The 22,574-nt window shown below is 40.2% G+C and overlaps 2 protein-coding genes and 1 long non-coding RNA gene across 3 annotated transcripts in view; 1 reads left to right on the plus strand and 2 right to left on the minus strand.

Annotated features, from left to right (window-relative positions):
• The window catches only part of LOC142094975 (uncharacterized), a 38,649-nt gene extending 24,583 nt beyond the window's left edge, over positions 1-14,066 (plus strand). The window contains exon 4 of the long non-coding RNA XR_012677727.1: positions 14,016-14,066. This is a non-coding gene — a long non-coding RNA (uncharacterized LOC142094975). The remainder of the gene's footprint in view (positions 1-14,015) is intronic.
• The window catches only part of LOC142094976 (uncharacterized), a 218,906-nt gene that overhangs the window by 69,367 nt on the left and 126,965 nt on the right, over positions 1-22,574 (minus strand). The gene's annotated exons all lie outside the window — the stretch shown is intronic.
• BPIFB1 (BPI fold containing family B member 1) overlaps positions 10,410-22,574 on the minus strand; it is a 79,545-nt gene continuing 67,380 nt past the window's right edge. The window contains exons 12-16 of the mRNA XM_075177662.1: positions 21,284-21,351; positions 19,059-19,101; positions 17,724-17,787; positions 15,483-15,559; positions 10,410-13,801 (exon numbers count right to left, since the gene is read on the minus strand). Of these exons, the coding sequence (XP_075033763.1) occupies positions 13,748-13,801; positions 15,483-15,559; positions 17,724-17,787; positions 19,059-19,101; positions 21,284-21,351 (306 nt within the window). The 3' untranslated portion in view covers positions 10,410-13,747. The remainder of the gene's footprint in view (positions 13,802-15,482; positions 15,560-17,723; positions 17,788-19,058; positions 19,102-21,283; positions 21,352-22,574) is intronic.

Raw genomic sequence — 22,574 nt, forward strand, 5'->3', positions numbered from 1 at the left:
TAATCTCTCTCTCCCCATTGATCTTAGTTACAATTATTTACACTAGTACCAATAATACTATTGAAATCTGAATGGTCTGAACCGGGGTTATCCCAGGCGAGCCATTCCATATACATCCCCCTTGAGTTTATTTTGATATCTTGATATTAACCCATAATTACAAATATAGTCTCATTTCTCATTTCTGGTCGGTAGACTCCTGACGTCCCCTGCTAACCCTTGATTTTTCCGTCCTGTTAGATTTGTCCAGGGGTCTTGTTGTCCCCTGGTCTGTGTGACGGTTGTTTACAATGTCTTCTTCTATGTTTCGATTATTAATGATATGTTTTTTGTATGTATTCTGTTTTCTTTCTCTCTTGCTCTTCTCCCCCTCCCCTTTGTGCTCCCCCTTCCTTCCCCCCTCCGGGAGCTTCTCTAGTGTCTACAAATTTGCTGGAGCGAATCCTTCCTCATGGTTTATACCCGGATTTCCAGATGTCATAATCGGGATCTCGACTGCCGACCTCCTCTTCAATGGATAAGTTGAAATTTATTTCTACTAATGTTAGAGGTCTGAATATACCCCAGAAACCTTCACGCCTTTTGCACACATTACATATAGATAAAGTAGATGTCGCATTTGTCCAGGAAACCCACTTTAAAAAAAGCCATGCCCCCACACTCGCCAACCACTACTACCCCACAGTTTTTTTTTAGCAATTACTCGTTATCCAAATCTAGAGGTGTCGCAATTCTTTTTGCGAAACACCTACGCCTCTCCGATATATCCACTACGGAGATAGTAGAAGGTAGAGTCCTGCTCGTTAAAGTAAAGATCTTTGACCAACAATTTTCTCTAGTAAATATATACGCTCCCAATACTTCCCAGGTTGCGTTCTTTACCAAAATTCTGACAAAGATTGAAGACCATTTAGAAGGTGTGGTTGTCCTAGGCGGGGATCTGAATTGGTCCTTTCTCCCCCAAATTGACTCCTCGTCTGGTGCTCCTAGGACCTCTCTTCGAGATGCCCGTAAGGTTAGGAGGGAGTTTCACGATCACCAGCTGGCCGACGCGTGGAGAATATTTCATCCTGCAGATAGAGATTACACCTTTTTCTCATACCCTCACTCCTCTTACTCTCGCATAGATTATCTATTTATAGACCACAGAAGTCTAGACCTGGTAGTCGACTCCTGGATAGGACAAATAACGGACTCTGACCATGCCCCGATATATTTGTCTATCAAATTGGTTTCTCCTCCCCCCAGACAGTGGTCTTGGAGACTCAACGAATTGCTGATGCAGGACCCATACTGTAGATCACAATTGAATGATGCTATCGGGGAGTATTTGGATATTAACGATAATGGAGAGACGTCCAAGTTGTCAGTCTGGGAAGCTCACAAATGTGTTTTGAGGGGGAAGTGTATTCAATTAGGCTCATTTCTCAAGAAGCAGAAGGACGAGGTTCGCAAAGCACTCTTGTCAGATATCAGGGATTTAGAAACTAAACACAAAAATACTTTGTCCCCTGAGACCTTGGTAGAACTCCACAATAAGCGGTCAACTTTAAATTCTCTACTAAATGACCGCATGAAAAAGGCCTGGCGGTGCTGTAGAAACAAATTTTATCAATGGGGGGATAAGCCGAGCCGCTTTTTTGCTAGAGCCCTTCGAGCCCAACGTAACCGCTCCTACATACATAGCATACAAGACTCTGGAGGCACCACTAGGCACACAGATAAATCCATTGCTGAAGCCTTCCGTTCCTATTATGCAAAGCTATATCACATTAGATCCCAGGTATCTGATAACGATAATGCCCGGGCTGAGGAAGCTATAGGAGATTATCTTCTGGGTATTGATTTTCCAAAAATATCCCAAGAGGCAAAAGATCTTTTAGACTCTCCCTTTTCTCTTACAGAACTAAGGGGAGCTATAAAATCTTCCCCCCTTGGAAAAAGTCATGGCCCTAATGGGTTCTCCATATCATATTACAAAACATTTTTGGATAAGCTATGTCCCATTCTGCTAGATGCTTTCAATGAAGTGTCGGACACAAAAGGTTTTTCACCACAGTCGCTGGAAGCGCATATTACAGTTATCCCTAAAGAGGGTAAAGACCCAGCTCTATGCCCTAGCTACCGCCCAATCTCCCTTCTAAACGTAGACATTAAACTTTATGCGAAGATTCTTTCAAACAGGTTAAAGAATCTCCTCCCGGAATTAATTACAAACGATCAAGTAGGATTTGTACCAGGCAGAGAAGCAAAAGAGAATACTACTAAAATTATTAATCTAATACATTACGCCTCTTCTGTTAACCTGCCCACAATTCTCTTGTCAACCGACGCTGAGAAGGCATTCCATAGAGTGGACTGGGGCTTCATGAAGGGGGTACTTCTCCATATGGGACTTGGCCCCTCTTGTTTACATAAAATTTTAGCCCTGTACAAATTCCCTTCCGCTAAAGTTAGAGCAAACGGCATTTTATCTGACTCCTTTACCATCTATAACGGCACTCGTCAAGGTTGCCCATTATCCCCTCTGATATTTGTACTCTGTATGGAAGCCCTGGCCAGGGCGATTCGATCTAACCCAAACATCACGGGTCTGCAGATTGGTAAAGAAAACTACCGATTGGCCCTATTTGCAGATGACTTGCTTGCGATCATCACAAACCCCATTACATCATTACCTAACCTGATGTTAGAATTCTCTAAATTTGGTACTCTCTCCAACTTCAAAATAAATTTCTCTAAGTCGAATGCTCTTAACATCTCAGCCCCAGAGCAATCAATAAAGGGCCTCAAATCAGCATTCCCATTTAAATGGCAGCCTTCACATTTTTGTTATCTTGGGGTTTCTTTCGCAAGGTCCAATGACCAGCTATTCCATCTGAATTTCCCCCCTCTCATAAATAAAATTAAAAAAGACTCGGCAACCTGGTCGTCCTCCAAATTCTCATGGTTTGGCAAAATGAACATCATAAAAATGAATGTTCTTCCCAAAGTACTCTACCTGATGCAAGCACTTCCGATCATAATCCCTCAGAGATTCCTTGATAGTCTCCAGCGTCTGATACGCGACTTTGTCTGGGGAGGTAGGAGACCCCGATTTAAGCATGCTCTTCTTTATAGGCGGAAGCATCAAGGAGGGGCGCAATTGCCAATGCTCCAGGGTTATCTTCAGGCAGTTTTCCTTAGCAGGATAGTGGACTGGACCAGAGGGGGTGACCTCAAACAATGGGTGGTTATTGAAAATGAATTTAACACAACTCCGCTAAATGTGGTACCTTGGTTATCTAAGATACCCAGAATCCTTCACCCAACCATCGGCCCAACCTTAAAAGTTTGGAAGAAAATCCGTTTTGGAAAAAGCATCTCAACTTTTCCTTCACCTATCACCCCCTTCGTGTTCAATCCAGACTTCCCACCGGGCCAATCGGGTTCTGACTTCAGAAGGTGGTCTCGGGCGGGAATCAAGGGCCTCGGCCAGCTGGTGACGAATGGTAGACCCCTCTCTTTTGCGGACCTACAGTCAGCTTTCTCGCTTCCCTCCTCTGAACATTGGAAATATGTTCAAATCTTCCATTACATTAATTCTATTAAAGGAACCGGAACTCTTAACAGACCTCCAACTCCATTCGAAAACTTATGCTTATCCAAATCTGCTCCAGTCCATATTATCTCTGAAATTTACAAAATTTTGTTGGAGGACCAGTTCAGTTCCCCGCCTCCTTTTGTCAGATTATGGGAACGGGACCTAGCGCCACATATAACCTCGGCATCCTGGCAAAAAATTTTCACAAATACACACTCCTGTTCACTAAGCATCTCAGTAATAGAAACTCACTATAAGCTCTTGACCAGGTGGTACAGATGCCCTACTCTGTTACATAAATTTAATCCCCAGTTATCTTCTTCTTGCTGGAGATGCTCCCGCTCCCTGGGTTCTTTATTCCATATTTGGTGGGAATGTCCACTCATTACCCCATTCTGGAACGAGGTCATTAGATTATCCAGTACTATTGTGGGACACGAGGTTCCCAAGGATCCTGGCTTCTGGCTACTTTCATACTCCCCTATTCAATCCTCAAAATATAAAAAATCTCTACTGAAACACCTCAACAACGCGGCCAGGGCAGTTCTACCTACTCGCTGGAAATCCCGAACACCCCCCCTGATTATGGACTGGTTCAATAGAATTGACTATTATATGTCCATGGAAGATATTATCCTTTCAGCCAATGACAAATCCACAGAATTCTTAGCCACATGGTTTTCCTGGATTGAATTTAAAAATTCAGAAGATTTTAAGATAGTTTGTTCTTTACTTGTCTGCGCTTGTTAGCTCCCCTCCCCTCTCTCCACCTTCCCTATGTGTCTTCTGCTCCCCCCTCCCCCCTATTTCCCCTTTCCTTTCTTGCTGTCAGTCTTTGTCTCCCCTTCCTTTGGGGAGTGTTTTTTCTTTCTAAGTCTGTGTTCTATTGCCAATTTAAAACTTTTGCGTAGTGAGTTACGCCAATGTTACGAGCTATTGATGGTCCATGTGTTACAAATGTTATGTACTGACAGTATCTCTTCCTAATGGATCATTCTTTTGGTCAAGTTTGTTATAATTCTTGCTCACTCGCAATGAAAATAAACAATTTAAAAAAAAAAAAAAATGTTAATGTACCGTATATACTCGAGTATAAGTCGACCCGAATATAAGCCGAGGCACCTAATTTTACTACATAAAACTGGGAAAACTTATTGACTCGAGTATAAGCCTAGGGTGGAAAAGAGCGCTAAATTAAAAACCTAAATGAAAATGATAGGTTCAATCTATGAAATCATTTCTAGCTAGATGACAAGGAACATTCATAAATGATTATGAAATCATTGGGTACAAACTAACTTAAATAAAGAGAGAGAGAGAGAGAGAGAGAGAGAGAGAGAGAGAGAGAGAGAGAGACAGACAGGCTTTCAATGCATACTGTGCATATGATGCGTTTTTATAGAATATCTTAGCAGCATACAGTTGTTCTATGATAGCAATATCTAGTGTCTCCAAACCTACGTCTGCTTACCTGTCAGCCGCCGGGAGGGAACATCAGTATAGTGAGCTGCCGCTGCTGAGATCAAGACAGATGAATGGAGAAGGCAGTGTCCAAAAGATGCCGCTATTCCTGACTACAGGTGGAAGCGGACATAGGGTGAGATTTTTTGTTACCTACCCGGCAGTGGAACGCATATGCGTTCCAACAACAGGAAGTTCGGCATTTGGAACGCAAGTTTGCGTTCCAAATGCCGAACTTCCTGTTGTTGGAACGCATATGCAGAAGTTGACAGCCAGGGACCGGACACCAGGTAAGTTCACCCGTGTATAAGCCGAGTGCCCTTTTTCAGCATACAAAAGTATGCTGAAAAACTCGGCTTATACACGAGTATATACGGTATGTTGATTTTTTTATCTCAAGGTAGCCAACGTGAATTAGAAACTTATTCTTTTACCACATTTGGAAACTGAATAAAAGTAAATATCATTACACTGTATAACAGATGTTGTGAAGAGGAATCAAAGCTTGAACTTATCTACATAAGGATACCTTTCTCTCTCTGCTTGAGAATTGTACGCATCTGATGTGAATGCAATAATGACTTCATATTTCATTCTGAAGATTTTGAAAGACTTGCCTTATCTGTGGCATGGCACTTTTCATTGTAGCTACAAATTTGCATTTTGTGGTAGTTTTAAAGAAAATTCTTCTTGAAAGTCCTTGCTTTACGCTAATTTTAGGACTGTCTGTGTTTCTCTAAGTTTGTCATTGGTGCCAATATGTATGATGCCAGCTGGGTCATCCTCAACTCCTCCCAAAAATCTATTGACCTGATCCACAACATGCCAAATCCAAACTCCCAAGATACAGCAAACTGCTCAGCCATCCCACAATTTTTTCAGCATATAAATACAATAGGGAGACGTATGTGGGGTTAGACGTGTGTGATTTCTGCACTAAGTGGGATTTTCTCACAAAGTGGACGAAAATGCACAGTTAGACAACACAGTTGGACAAACATTGGACTACATTTGACTTGCTTTTACTCCCAGCAATAAGCAACATCTGCCACAGCCTATTTCAGCACTACTTGTCTATTTATATGGAATACTGCTAAGAGGTAATTCTTAAAATATCCTTGCTTTTTGCTTTTACCCCTTTTTTCACAATGTTTCACAAATTGCTTTTCTTAGTCTCATTTCATGGCATGATCTTTAGGACTGTGTCATCTTTCACCCCCCCACCAACACACAAATTTGTTCATATTGCACCTGCATTACTCCACTCACCTCTATTTAACACCCATGAACTGTTGTCCTATTTATTATCTCTAACAAGTACAGCCTCCACCTGTCGCCAGAAAATAAAAGGCCACACATCTTACAATCCCCTTGCCTATCTTTCGCTCACTCTGCTTCTATTAGCTGGTGATATATCACCTAATCCAGGTCCCCCACACTCCTCACACACACATACATCAGAACACTACCGTTCTATAGCAAACCTCAAACACATCACCTGTCTACCCTCTCTTCCCAAGTCCTTTAAATGTGCCCTTTGGAATGCACGATCTGTTTGTAACAAACTTACCTCCGTTCATGATCTCTTCCTCTCAAAAAACCTCAACCTTCTGGCAATAACAGAAACATGGCTCATGCAATCAGACACTGCCTCACCTGCAGCACTTTCACATGGTGGCCTCCATCTCACCCACACCTCCAGACCTGAAGGCAGACAAGGAGGTGGGGTTGGACTACTTCTCTCCCCACAGTGCACATACACAGTTCTACCAAATGTCCCATCACTCACGTTCACATCTTTTGAAGTACATGCTATTCGCATTTTTAATCCATTCTCCCTACGTGTTGCGGTGATCTATCGTCCCCCTGGAGCACACCAACAATTTATTGAGGATTTCTCTGCATGGCTCCCTCACTTCTTATCTTCAGACATCCCCACCATCATCATGGGTGACTTCAACATCCCCATTGATAACCCACCTTCCAAAGCTGCTTCCAAACTACTCTCTCTAACATCCTCACTTGACCTCTCCCAGTGGATTGAATCATCTACTCATAAGGATGGCCACTGCCTTGATCTTGTTTTCTCTAGACTATGCTCAGTTTCTAACTTTATTAATACACCCTTCCCCCTCTCGGATCATCACCTTATCAGCTACACTCTCACCCCCACTGCTCTAACCTCTCTACTGTCTAACTCAACCAAGCCTCCTCATACTCGTAGAAATCTGAATTCTATTAATCTTCAACAATTTTCCACCTCTCTCCAACACCTTCTCTCCCCTATCTCTACATTCTCATCCCCTGAGATGGCAGTACCTCATTTTCACCTAACCTTAGCAACGGCCCTTGATCAAGTGGCTCCAGCGACACTTCATACTACACGTCGACTTCGATGTCAACCGTGGCACACCAAAGCAACACGAAATCTTCAAAAACTGTCCCGTAAAGCAGAACGTCACTGGCGTAAATCTCGAAGCTCTAATGACTTCTTCACATATACTTCTGTCTACCACTCCTATCGAAATGCTCTGGACACTGCAAAACAAACATACTTTCAATCTCTTATCTATGCTCAGGCTTCTAACCCCAAACGCCTTTTCAATACATTTAATCATCTTCTCAATCCTCCCACCCCGAACCCTCCATCTACTATCAGTGCTCAGGATCTTGCTACCTACTTCAAGGACAAGATTGATAAGATCAGACTAGAAATGGTATCCTCTTCCTCAACAAGCCATCAGCTCATTTCCTTCCCACTACCCTCTGACACCCTCTCTTCATTTGACCCCACAAATGAAGAGGAAATTTCTACGCTCTTCTTATCTTCCTACTCTACCTCCTGTCCTCTTGATCCTATTCCCTCGCAAATTGGTAGATCCCTGTCTTCTGTGCTCATTTCACCTCTAACTCAAATCTGTAATCTCTCACTCTCTACTGGCATCTTTCCATCACTATACAAGCATGCAGTGATTACTCCTATTCTAAAAAAACAAAACTCCGACCCAAACTCTCTCTCAAATTACCGTCCCATCTCTCAGCTCCCTTGCCCCTCCAAGCTTCTAGAGAGACTTGCCTACACTCGCCTCACACGCTTTCTTTCCGCAAACAACCTGTTGGATCCTCTTCAGTCAGGCTTTCGTTCTCAACACTCCACAGAGACTGCGCTGACCAAGGTTGTTAATGATCTGATCACTGCTAAGACTGAACGCCATTACTCTCTCCTAATTCTCCTTGATCTCTCGGCTGCATTTGACACAGTTGACCACTCTCTTCTCATACAAACGCTGCAATCCCTAGGTCTTCAAGACACAGTTCTATCCTGGTTCTCATCTTACCTCTCTAATCGCTCTTTCACTGTTAATTTCTCTGGAGCCACATCTGCTCCGCTTCCCCTATCAGTTGGAGTACCACAAGGCTCGGTGCTAGGTCCTCTGCTGTTCTCTATCTATACCGCTTCTCTTGGAAATCTAATAAGTTCCTTTGGCTTTCAGTATCATCTCTATGCGGATGATACCCAAATCTATCTATCCTCTCCTGATATCTCGACATCTGTGTTGTCCCGTGTAACTGACTGTCTTTCTGCCATTTCATCTTGGATGTCCTCTCGTCAACTCAAACTTAATCTTTCTAAAACAGAGTTAATAATATTCCCACCCGCCAACAAGAGCATACCTGACATTTCTATCTCTGTTGATAACATGACCATAAATCCCACCCCACAAGCTCGCTGCCTAGGTGTAATCCTTGATTCACGCCTATCCTTTGTTCCCCACATTGACTCTATATCTAAATCATGTTACATACATCTAAAGAACATTTCCAGAATCCGCACATATCTCACACAAGACACTGCTAAAACCTTAATTCATGCACTAATCATCTCCCGCATTGACTATTGCAATTCCCTCCTTACTGGTCTTCCCAAAAACAGACTCAAACCCCTAAAATCTATTTTGCATGCTTCGGCAAGACTGATTTTCCTTGCAAATAGCTATTCCTCTGTTGAATCACTCTGTATGTCTCTACACTGGCTGCCTGTCTTCTACCGAATCCAATATAAAATACTTTTACTAACCTACAAGGCCATCAACAAAGCTGCACCAACATACATCTCCTCTCTTGTCTCAAAATATCTCCCAACTCGGCAACTCCGTTCTGCAAAAGATCTGCGTCTCTCATCCACCCTCATTACATCCTCCCATTCCCGGTTACAGGACTTTTTTCGGGCTGCACCCACTCTATGGAACTCTCTCCCTCGCACAATAAGACTCTCCTCTGTTCTACAAACTTTCAAGCGTTCTCTGAAAACCTACCTATTCAGACAAGCGTATAATATTCCTCAACCACCATCTTAACCTCACTACCTTTAGCCTGTTACACAATTTCACACAAGACAACTACCCCCGGACCAACATTATTGTGTGACAGGATCATTTAGCTTATGAATCACCCTACCTTTGCAGTCTGGCTGGGCCAAGATGCAAAATGTATACTTAACCTCATGTGTCAATCTCCCATTGTCCCATAGATTGTAAGCTTGCGAGCAGGGCCTTCTCACCTCTTTGTCTGTTTTACCCAGTTTGTTTATTAGTTTATTACGTTTGTCCCCAATTGTAAAGCGCTACGGAATATGTTGGCGCTATATAAATAACTGATGATGATGATGATGATGATAGTTAAAAAGAACCCATGTAAATATAATTCTTCCTATAATATAAAAAACAGATGTTTATTCTGTGTGGTGTGGGGTGGTTGGAGTAAAGGTGGGTACATTTAAGGACAGATCTGCTGGTGAAATGTACAAAAGACCAAATGCAGGATATGGTAAATTGCTCATCTCTAACAGTAAATATATATTGCTGGTACTGCTATGGGAACAGTGCTGATCTATCAAACTATTTTAAATATAATTAATATGTTTTATTAAACGGTTTGCTGGTGTCTTTTTTTCATTGGAAGGAGCATTGCATTATAACTTTATTGTTGTTTTTGTTTAGGTGTAAAATAGGGAAACCTTTTCAAAACTGTTTTGTAGAATATTTTATCTTCTTCCGCATTTGACTGCGAATTAGCACATTTTGGCAGCTTAATTTGGACCTACATGTTCCAGTCCTACCACAATCACACCACACAGCTATTGAAAGACTATAATTTCCACTAAAACAAATTTACACAGACAGGGCCTAAGTCATTAGGAGAGCAAAGAGTAATAGATAGATATACCAGCGCTCACCCTAAATGAATAAGCTGCCAAATGGGGAACAAGGAGAGGTGATCCCTAAATCTCTCCAAATAACCACAGATTAATATATAACAACAGTCCCCGGCGCTAGTGTAAAATAGTAATGCAGAGACAGAGATGTAAAGGATAAATGAGTAAATTTATAAAGACAAACACATGTATAAGCAATGATATTTGCAAAAGCTAAATAAAAACAAGGTCTGCAGACACATTGAAAAATACAAACAATTATATGCATATAAAAAAACACAAAAATAAAAGAAAAAATGTGTTTATAAAAAAGAAAATTGTAGGGCCTGTAAGGCCCCCTGGAGGGGGAGATAAATTTAAAATGTGGGGACTGATTTATAGTTGGGGTAGGACAAGTCCTAGATCAACTTTAAATGTCAGTGTAAAAACAAAGCTATTAAGTATTTGTGTGCTACATGAAAAACAGCCAGTATTTAGCTTATGTGCAAAATAATAAACTAATTTGCACCCCTTGCATTGTCACATGGTTTGTCCGGGACACAATTTACTCCTTTGTTTGTCTTGCTTTCCTTAATGACTCAGGCCCACAGCGTGGAATGGAATTCCATGCAATGGCAAAACAAAAGTGTCACTCGTAGGTTATATCATTGAAACTTTACACCTCTTTGAAATGATTTTCAGTCATCTCCAGTTTAAACTCTACAGTCATCAGATTTGGATATTGAAATTGAAACATCGCTGTTTTGTATTTTCCTTGTGTTTTTGTGAAGAATATGTGCTAGTGTAAATAGCATTTCTAGTGCACATATTTGTTCATCTAACACCTACATAGACAGTCCAGTTTTTAGAACGGCCCTGTAAAATAAAATCTGCACCTACTTTTGTGGATTTGATGATCAGACTGGAATACACATGGAGGGAATAGTAAAAATGTCACTTCAAAATCATGCTTAATTCATGCCCCCTTCTTTCATTTCAACTTTCCTGTGTTTCCCTCAAAGTGTTGACCAGTTTAGTCTCACACCTATGTCTTAACTTAACCATGAGAGTTGAGATGAGAGAAAAAGCTGAATGGAGACCTATTCTGAGCAGCGTATGCATCTGACTGCTCTATTGAGGTCATTGAGGAGGCAAGAATGCCATGGCCCGGTCCACACCCAAAGTTTGCTATGAGACCCAGAGAGGCATTGCTCCACCCCTGAGCCGGGCATACCTAGCTGAAGAGGGGGGCCAAGAATAGGAAGAAAGCCAATTGTTGTGAACATAGAGAGCTAGGAATTATTTATAAAGTATAATTCATAACTGCAGTGTAAATATGTTATATCAAATGAATCCATTGATAAGCTTGAAATGTAAAATTTAAAGACAGAGTTTCTGATGTAAATGTGTTTGATGGCTTTGCACATCCCAGTGTGAGAAGATAACCATGCCACCTCTAGCAGCTTCAAAGATATTTTACTTACGGTCTTAGACACTTGAATAGACTTTGTGGGGCCGATCACAGCTGGAGATCCTGGTAGGCAGCATGTGAAAGCCTATACGGGTATATAGAAATATTAGCTGCCAAAGGAAAATCCTTCATAGTTCATATTTTGGGGGATCCGGGTGCTACTACATACTGAGGAGGAGAAATCACACCAGGGTTGTGAATGACAGGTACGGGTGGTATCCGTTAACAGCTACAATCACATATCTTTGGAAAAGGTATGTCACATTGTCATAATTCCCTCATGTTTGGTATTTAAATGTATGGGAGATTATGACTGGTTTTTTGAAGGGGGAGTTATGTCGCTGGGATATATCTGTGAAAAGATAAGACAAGTGAACACTTAGGAATAGTTTTGAACAGGCCTTAGGTGACACCCAGGGGACATCCCTGCCCCCTATTAGCATTAAACACTGCCCCTGTGAAGACCATCCCATTTCATTTTGCTTAAAAAACCTGTGTTGGGAAGGACAAGCGTAAGTTTCTTGGGGAATCAATCTAATTGAAGGACTGTCCATCTTTCCTGCCTACCCCCAGGCATACAGATTATAAGTAAGTTATGCTCTGTACTGTTATCCCTTTTGTTTTTATATCTGTTTGACATTTTTTATTTGTATGTCAAATCTTTATCTAACTGTTTTTTTTTTTATTCTCTGTAAGCATTGTGCTTTTTGTATATTAAATCGAAAATGTAATAGTTCTGTCCTTAATGCTCTTAACAAATTCATTAGCCTATTAGAAGAGATTGCTCGACCAAGTTAACCCTTGGAAGGCCAGTGTGTGATTTGTTGATACATCTGATTAACAAGCTGTGTGTGCTTGTATGTACATTTATGTAACAGTCTGGAGGTGTGAAGAGGTAACCCTTTGTGTGCTGGTGTGAGTCTTGCTAGTCTGTGAATAGCTGGAAGCCTGCGTGCCATTGTGGGACAGTATATTGGGGTCCTATTGCCCACATTCAATAGGCGGTGGCTGAACCTTGAAGTGTCTGGGGGTGTGAGAGCACTGTGTGGGGGCGATTCCATAGGTCTATAACCTGTGTAATAGGTAGGGAGAGACTGCGGGCTGAAACCGTGTGTGACCTTATATAGCAAACACCCCAAAGTCACGGCAGCTGGGAGCATGTTCATGACACTAATCATGTGATGTTTACATCCAGTAATGATTGTCTTGGTTTTCTTTAAATTTGAATTCCAATGGATAGCTGTTTATGAAATATTCATTTGGTTTTATTGCATGTCTTATTTCTTAGCGGAGCTGTCAAATTTAGGACTCTTAATCCTCAATCCTGTGTGCTAGTAAAATGGAGTCATTACCACATATCTGCTGTATGCTGGTAGCCTGGATGCAGAATGTTTGAGTACTTGAGCGGCAGGAATACATTTTTAGTATATTAGAGGAGGTATGTTTGATACATACAGCACCCGGCTGAATGGCCACAACACCTCCTCTAACACTTTTTGTTTTCCTAAGGCTTGTGGGTTCAAGACTTCTGCCTCCAGGTATGAAGCATTCTACATCAAGGTTTACTCATACATGCCAATTTTCAAAACTTCTACCCCACGAGAACCCTGGGGAGAAGCCCTCTCCTACCTCCTGTCATGTGACAGGGGGTAGGAGGGGGCGTGGTGACGTCCGTGAAGTCACCATAGCCCCGCCCCCACTATAAAATGCCAAAATTCACAGCATTGAATAGCGGGGGAGGGGCTTAATAATGCAATTAAGCCCCACCCTGCCATTCAATGCTGTGAATTTTGGCGAATCCGGGAGGCAAGTATGGGTTTACTGTATATAACATGCAATAATAAAGATATAACATTTGCTCTGCAGGCACCATTAAGTAACAATACACAAGCACTGGCTGCAATATTCCATTCTGGAATATTCTCTTTCTCTCCAAAGTGTTGCCGTCCAGACAGCAGAAGTTGTAAGAATGATTAAACATATTTATAGAAGGCTACTTCTTTTTTTACTTGTGAACCACTTTGGCAAACATTTGCTTTCAATTGCCCAAGATTTCTTCATATTGGACATCTGCTCCCAAGAGGAAGTAGTGCTAGAAACAAAAAGAAATTTTACTGCAACATTATGAAACCAGAAACTTAAATTGATATAATAGAGTAAAAACCTAACCCTCCAGAAAGCAATTTTTATATCTTAGATATACTGTATAAGAAGTCTTAATTTTAATTTATGACACTGCCATATAAGTTTTCATAATCTAACAATGTCGGTTTATAATGTACTGTAGTGTCCTTTTCTCATTCTAGGGTATATCCAGGGGAGTAATGGCTGCCGTGGCAATGGCTTCCGGGGCCTGAGGTCTAATCTTCTGAGAATTTGCAGGGGCCGGCGCATATGCAGTTGATCCCAGTTTGAGCAGACTTGAGACCTCCAGAGAGAGTTGCTGCAGCCTGTCCCCTCCCAAAAAATATTTTTGTTGTGGGAACCGCTGATTGCGAATTATGCCCCTGATTTCATTGAAAATGTCTAAAGTACAATACAAAACATTCTATAAAGCAGTAGCTCAGCAGTTAAGAATGCTGATCATGTAACAGTGACTGACACTAAGGTATTTGCTGGAGATCCCAGTTGAAATCCCAGTATCAGGTCTTTGTGGCTTTGGATGTTCTACATTGTTTCCCTGCAGTCACCAAACAAGATAGCAAATTTAATATTGCAGTGGGGCAGAGTCCAGTGTTCTGCATTTTATGGATTCAAGTGACTTCAGGAGACGTAGGGCACGTTGGGAATCCCACCCTTTGGCATGTTGGGGAACATACCAGGTTATGTGCTTTAAACTGAATAAAAAGAGCTCTGTTGACCATGTAAAGTATATCTGTACTTTTGGATGATCATTAGTACATCTAACTAGTGTGTAACGATCCTTATAAAGAGCTTTTCTGAGCAATAAACATCTCTGTTTAAAGATCATGCTTTGACGCCTATGTACCTGCTGTAATTCCTGTGAACTACAGATTGGTCCACTCTAATCCGTTATCCGACTATTCTGAGGTTTTGGACCCAGCATCTAATTACAATGCTCTGCCCGTACCCTGTCACTCTGGCCATTGTGAGGGGCCAGGGAGAACCATCCACAGCAACACTGATCTGCAGGAAAAGGTCATGCCCTAGTGCCCAGAAAGGGTGTGCTCTAGCAGCGGTTGTGTACCCCAAAGGTAGGGGTTCAAGGTGCCGGTGAAGTAGCCTAGTGGTGGCAGTAGAGTGCCCCATATTGCATTTAAAGAGGTGCGTTTTGGAACAAGAAAGGTGACGGTGGCGAGGCAGGCCCAGCTGTCCCCCGGCAACATGACAGGGTGGCATAGGAGGTCCATCCTATCACAGGCAGGGAATCCTTTTCTAAATAAATCTGTATAAAGAGCTGCAAACAATTGTATGTAGTATATAAAACCATAAATATGGTAACATTTTTTAAAATTATTTGCTGTTTTAGGGCCTGCTCTGTGAATAATGCTGCCTTTAATGAGGATTACATGCTACAGCATTAGGAAACACAATGAAGCTTAGTAGGGTTTATTACATATGGTAAATGGAATTTTTTTAAATTGAGCATTATAAAGATTAATTGTTCAGTGTGTTACGTATCTCTGCAAAATAAAATCCATCTACACAATTAAATTCATACTAAAGCTTGAATTCCATATTTCTTGAAGGATAATCAGTGCAAACAACTGCTATTGACGTTCCCTATAGAGAATAAAAGATTATTAACTAACCTCATATAGCTTTAGAACAACATTGGAGAGTTGCATGTGATCCGGCAGAGGCAGTGGGTAACCTTTCTTTAGGATTTCTGGTTGAATGAGAAAAGATGTCTGTGTAATTTGAACTTTCAGGTCCAAAATGAAGAAGCGCTTAGTAGCATTAACAACACATTTAATTAATAATCATTGTTACAAATCAGAGTCAACAAGTGAATAATCATATCCTTGAGCGGACAATTAGAATTTCTTTATTTATAGAGACTAGCGAAGACTTAAATTAAGGGCATCGGCCTCCAAATCTGTCCATATCTCTTGGTGTGATTATTTACTTCTCAGCTGTGACTGGATCACTTATAAGTAACTTAAATCTATTTAAAAGAAATAGCGCAGGGCACCTATTTATATAATTGCAAATGCACTTATTTTTGATATTGTGTATATTTTGGTAAGTGAAATCTTTATTTCTGAGACAAGGGAGGAAACTCATTTATTTTAACTTTGCTAGAGGAAATGCACTCATATCTGTAGTATATGTTTTTTTGATAAGCTTTTATTTTAGGCAGTCTGTGTGTAGTTTCTAGAGGATGTCCTCATTTAGGCAAATTAAGTCTATTCAATTTGAGTGACCAACACTTGAACACACCACAGGAGGTCGTTACTGTGAATTCCTGAGTGGCTTTTGTTTAGGGTGTTAGAACCTGTCTGAATATTGTAAACATCATGTGATGTAGGATATCACAGAAGTGTAAGTTTTATTAAGTATAAATTGCATTTAAAATCTAAGAACATCCTGAGATCTTATGGAAATCTGAGAAAATCAGTTTGATGTGGAAGTTAAATTGTGTTAGATGCAGGAATAGAGTACATCCTGATGTTAATGTTTGAATGAAATATTGCAGTCTGTGCGAAACCTTCTCTGATCAGGGGGCCGGCTTATCCCCTGCCAAGACTAGTCTCTAAAACTGTATACAAAGAGAGCCCTTTTACACTGAAATGTATCATTCTGATGTTCCATCTGACCTGACCACTGATACCTTTAATCAGTGGTACTGTACTTGTCAGGACACTTGAGCTAAATAAACATCACTCTGCTTCAAGACCCTGTTTGACAACTTCTTCACTATTGCTGTATTCATGTGACCTACAGATTAGACCCTAAATCTAATCCGTCCTCCGGCTTTTCTGAAGTTTGGTCCCAGCTCCTAGTACGACCGCTCTTCTCGCTACCCAGCCATTCTGGCCAGTGTGATAGGCCAAGGGGGATCCATCCACAGCATCCTGATCCATGGTAAGCGGTCAGGGGTATCAGTCTAGGTGTACCAGCACAGGAGTACACTAGCAGCGACAGTTACCCAGAAGGAACGTGGTTCTGGATGCCATAAAGGAGTTCAGTGGTGGCAGCAGGCTCCTCCTACTGCGACAGGAGCGGCATATTCAGAGTAATGAAAGGGAACAGTGGCAAAGTAAGCCCAGCTTGTTACCAGCAACAACAAACAGGGTGGCATAGACGGTCCATCCTGTCATATCAGCCAACTAGCTATTGTATCTATGATGTAGCTTTACTGTAGAAGGAGTACACAGACACACTGATCCAGCAACCACAATATGTTGATCCTTAGATAAAACATACATATAATGCTTCTCTTTTTGCTCTTTAGTGACTGTGGTCCCATGTCTGTCTCTTGGCCGCCCCATCTTTTTATGCTAATTATAACCAGACGGAGCCATTTGCTAAGCTACTGTAGAAGTCAGATTTCATTTCTGAAAGACATGTCCTGCAGCTTCCAGTCCTCTAGAGCTACAAACTAACTTCTAGTCATGCTTGCAAATTGCAGTCCGGAAAGAATTATCAAGCAACCATTTGGATCCATATGTAGAGACTCAAACTGACTTGATTTAGGAAGCACATGTTCAAATAGCTAAAAAGGGAAGTTCGACCTGAAGTGGACAGCCCATTTGCAGCATTTTCAGTAGTGTAGCAGCAATACTGAATATTTAGATTAAGCTACTTTACATTCAGAAATAATGTATGTCTTAGTGTACAAGTCCGCTTGTTCAGCCCTTAACATCTTTCCTGTTCTACTTTAAATTACTCATCAAGATTTACTTCATGAACAGACTATTTTGTCTCTAAACTTCACCCCTGTCTTTCCCCGTTATCCAATGACATAGGTTTTACCAGAATCTACATAAAACAACAAATAAACCTTTTCATGAAATCAAAGTCTACTTACACTGATTTTGTTTACATACCATTCACTTTAGGAAGCAAGATGTGTGAGATGTAATAGTTCACAGCATAATCTATGATCCCCACCTGTAATATAATTATCCAATTAGCTATCAAGAATAAGTGATTCCCAAAATGTGTCAGGAATATAGAAGTGATAGGGAAATGTTTTAAAAGAAGAAAATGAAGTTACAAATAAGCAGTGGAGATGATAAAAGAAAATTATTTTAATTAAAACAATGACACAAAATGGACTCCAGCTCTATCCATCACAATATTTTATGCACTTCAAGACCATATGGTTTTTGTTCCTTCTTATCCAAACCAGAATTCACATTTCACAATGCATCAATTTAATTGTACAGATTTTTTTTAGTTATTCCACACAAACTCCTTTTATATATTTTATATATTATTGTAGCCAGTTAGAATAGATATAGTTTTATTATATAGGATACAATGAGAAAAATATGAAAATAAGCTTTTCCATTATTCTTTCTGTAGTTTCACATAATGACAAAAACCCTACATATGCATCCTAACATATATTCGACAAGTGTTCATGGATATATAGGAGTATATTTACTAAACTGCGGGTTTGAAAAAGTGGAGCCTATAGCAACCAATAAAATTCTAGCTGTCATTTTGTAGAATGTACTAAATAAATGATAACTATAATCTGATTGGTTGCTATAGACAACCAATTTTTCTCCACTTTTTCAAACCGGCAGTTCAATAAATATACTCCATAGTTTGTGATGTTTAATGGCCAAGTGCGCCTTGTAAGCTTTTGGCAAGTTTCCTGCAGTGGGGTGCACTGCAAGTTTCTATAGTAAACTACAGAGAGCCACTCCAGCATTATCTGCAGTAACTTACTGTTGGGAACAAACACAATAATAAAAAAAGACTGTATTGCCAAACAAAGAGCCAGTACCATCAATACACCTCTAACATCATAATGCTATAAAGAGGCCAAGCTGTGACAGCATAAGAACTATAGCACATAACTACTCTATTCAGAGCACTCCATCTAATGACCACAATCAGGAACTGCATGCATTAGGCTAATTAGCAAAAAAGCTATAAACCACATTAGGGTTATTAGACATCAGAGCTTTCAACTATAATAATTTGCCCACAAGCAGCAGAGCAACAAGAATAAGCTAAACACAAATAACATATCCAACTTAACCACCTCCACTCATGAGTACCTTGTAGGGATGGGACCAAAACCAAAACTCCACAGAACACACTATACCCAACTTACTATTCAAGTATAATAACAATAAATACAGTTTCATAAAACTGTGTGTGTGATTTTCAATTACAGTTTGATTTTATAAGTGATAAGTACTCACGGAGAAAGGTCCCACATCGGAGTGTTTGAGATCAATCTTTATCCTAGAAAAGTAAAAGAATTACAGAAATCCAGCTGAGCTGGCATCATACGGAGTTCAATATAGTAGACATTAATCAAGGGAAGATTTTTTTTACATACATGAATGTATTCTTAGTTATAAGAAACAAATGCAGGACAAGCATTTATGGAAAAATCAGTATCTGTTTTTCTAGCACATCTGATTGGCATAAGGTTGCCAGTCAATGTTTGCATTTTTATTCTGCAGTCTGAGGCTGAAAAAAAATCAAGCTCTTCTCATTCCATGCTCAAACTCCTGGAACATGTTTATATGAGTATACACTATAGGGTTTACGATTCTTCAGCATTTATTTTTTGGGGGAATTCTGTGTATATTATTCCTGAAGGTCTTTTTACATGCATACAATTGATGTTTTTGTGTTAAAGAAATAAATATACCATATACAATTAAACACTCCAGATAATTTGGTGTTTATATAGTCTTTATTATTAAACAAGTGAGGGAGGACAGAAGACGAGAGTATTTCAGGGAGAGAGGAGAGAGTGCCAGAGGAGAGGAGTCCCAGAAAGCGGGAAAATGTCTGGGGACATGATCCCAGGGGAGAGGTTATGAGGGAATAGGAGAGACGGGATGCAACAGGCGAGTGTCCCAGAGGAAATGATGTTAGGGGGCATGATACCAGAGGGGATAGTGTCATTGATGAGGGTATTAGGGGAGAGAGAAGGTGGTGCACGGGGAGGAGGGAAAGGAAGTGGTGAGAGAACAAGGGTAGTGCAGAGGGAAGCAGCGGACAGGATACCTGGCGTGAGGGCTATTTGTTAGGAGAGAGGGACAAGGGTGCCTGGGAAGATGGTACAATAAATGCAGTACAACTGAATCTCTGTCTAGTATTGCAATTTTCTACCTTCTCTGTCATTTTCTCCTTTATTTATTCAGGTTGTCTCTGTCCCTTTCCCTGTCTCCTTTCCTGTCTCTCTATCTCTTTCTGTCTCATTTATCCTAATTTTTCCATGGTGGATATGTTTCTTCTCACTTTCCCTGTGTGACGGCAAATTAGCTGAGGAACTTCACCACAGATGTCTGGCTTATTTGGTAATAGTCGATAATGCCAAGAAAGGTGTCACTATAAGCTGGAATCTCTAACTATGAAAGACAATTCTAATTTAGACTTTTGTAGAGAGAAACTTTGTTGCTTTTAAATGAATTCCATACAGTTTACAGATACCCAAAATGAGTGGCAAATTGTCTCAAATTCTCTTAGTTTACACATTCAGTTGCAGCCCTTCTTTGGCAGGTCCACCTTATCGCCATTTCTTCTGTATTTTATGCCATGTACGGCACTGTGGACCTTTGGTGCCACGTTATAAATAAAAGATAATAATAAATAGTCATGTTTGTTGTTAAACAGCCCTAATTTTTGGACTCAGACATGATTGGAGCCTAGCAGCAATGAAGGTGCAAATTTTTGGTAAATAGAGTTTGGCTGGGTGAATCATGGTTTTGGTTGAGCATATTTTATCCCAATATTTTATTTTCAAACGTTGGGATGTATTCCTAGTGATTAGTGTCATGAATCCAAAACTATTTGCGTAAATACCAGGCACACTTGCACCATAAAGCATCTCAGTGCTAGTGTGTCAGGAACTCAATGTGCAGGCAAATACAGAGTGTGAGCGCTAGTTTACCATAGTTTAGTGACATGAGCACACTTGTTTCACTAGCCTAAGACACAGGGGTAGATTTATCAAACCTTCTAATAAAGAAAAGTGGAGGTGTTGCCCATAGCAACCAATCAGATTATAGCTATCATTTTCTAGAATGTACGAGATAAATGTTAGCTAAAATATTATTGGCTGCTATGGGCAACACTTCTGCTTTTTCTTTTTAGGAGGTTTGATAAATTTACCTCACAGTCTAGCCTCCAGCTAATGGATCTCCTTGCTGGATTTGCTGGCTTCCTGTTCACGGTGTAACAATTGAAAAGAGATTTAAGCTAGCATGAAGTGAGAACAATATCTGAGGCTGCAAATACATCTTTATAAGAATATAGATGAGAAACCATGCTAACCTTATAACAGCTGTTTCACATTACCAACATAGTTTATATTTTAGAGACAAGCACCACACTTTTACAATTCCAAGAATATATCCCCCACCCAACACATAATAACATTTGCCTGTTCTTATTATCTCTTATTATTTACCTGCTGAGCTCCAGGTTCCCCACAATAACACCTGAAGTAACTGCAACCTTTGCCATAACATCAGTTGTCTGTCAAAAAGATGGATGAATATTAGCAACCAGAGGATGTAGCACATATGATCTGTTTTGAGACTGTATACATAAGATTACACCTAGACTCTGATAGTTGCTATGGGTTACAGGATATTTGTGCACTGCACCATGTTATTAAATAAGCCCCCTAGTGTTAGTAAGCGCCCAGGGTAAGGTTTTAGGTGGCCAGCAGCACTTCCCAACACTAAAACTGTGTGCAGATGGCATAAATTACATTTCACTTGACAATATGTTTTGTGAGATAGAAATCCAGAGAACTTTCACGACTGTTCAGTGGAAACGTCAACTCGTCCGCATATGTTACCAGTTGAACTTTCCTTAAGTGTTCTCACTCCTACACCAACCACACCACATAGCAGAATGAATTGATCGTTATTATCCCAGCTCTGTTCATAGACAATATATAATGTTAATTAAAAATACACCACATATTTGAAAGTGAACATGTCCTTTAAAGCGGTCTTATCTAATGTGTGGTTTTGTAGTTTTAACAGAAATGTTGGTTCAACTTCCTTCCGTATTCTAACTTCTGTTTGAAATAAGCTGTTAGTGTATGCAGACTTTTGACAGTAAAACCTACTTATTCTTTTGCATCGTAATTGGTTGTTTACAACATAAAAATCCAATAGGACTCCCTCTGTATAACCTTTTAGAGAAAGTGTCCATTTCAGTGTTTAATCACACTCATTACCAATAATTGAAAGGAAACTAGGACCTCTTGAGTATTGATTATACAACCGCATTGAGCACTATGGAAAAAAGACAACTTAGAGGAGACCTAATTAAGATGTATAAATATATTCACATTTATCTTATGAACTTTTCATCGCAAGGATGGATTTGCCATGAGCATGGGAAGGGATTCTTTACTGTAAGGGGGGTTAAGGAATTCTCTAACAAAAAAGGTGGTGATCGCAAATTCACTACCAGAGTTTAGAAATGTATTGGATGGATTTCTTACAAGAAATTGTATCTATAGCTATAATTATTAGAGGCCATTTTGGGGATTATTGCTCTAGGGAATTTATTGAATTGTTATATTTTGGGTCATGAAGTCATTGTTTCCCTCTTAAGATTTTAAACCTACTATGTAACTAAGTGACAGACATGACTAATATTTATCTGTAATGTATTGCATGTCTTTTATAGAAGGTGTTAGGACTCTGTCCTTATATTATATCAGGCCTGCAGGACCTCTG

This window comes from Mixophyes fleayi, chromosome 6, assembly GCF_038048845.1.
Source record: "Mixophyes fleayi isolate aMixFle1 chromosome 6, aMixFle1.hap1, whole genome shotgun sequence".
Lineage (NCBI taxonomy): Eukaryota > Metazoa > Chordata > Amphibia > Anura > Limnodynastidae > Mixophyes > Mixophyes fleayi.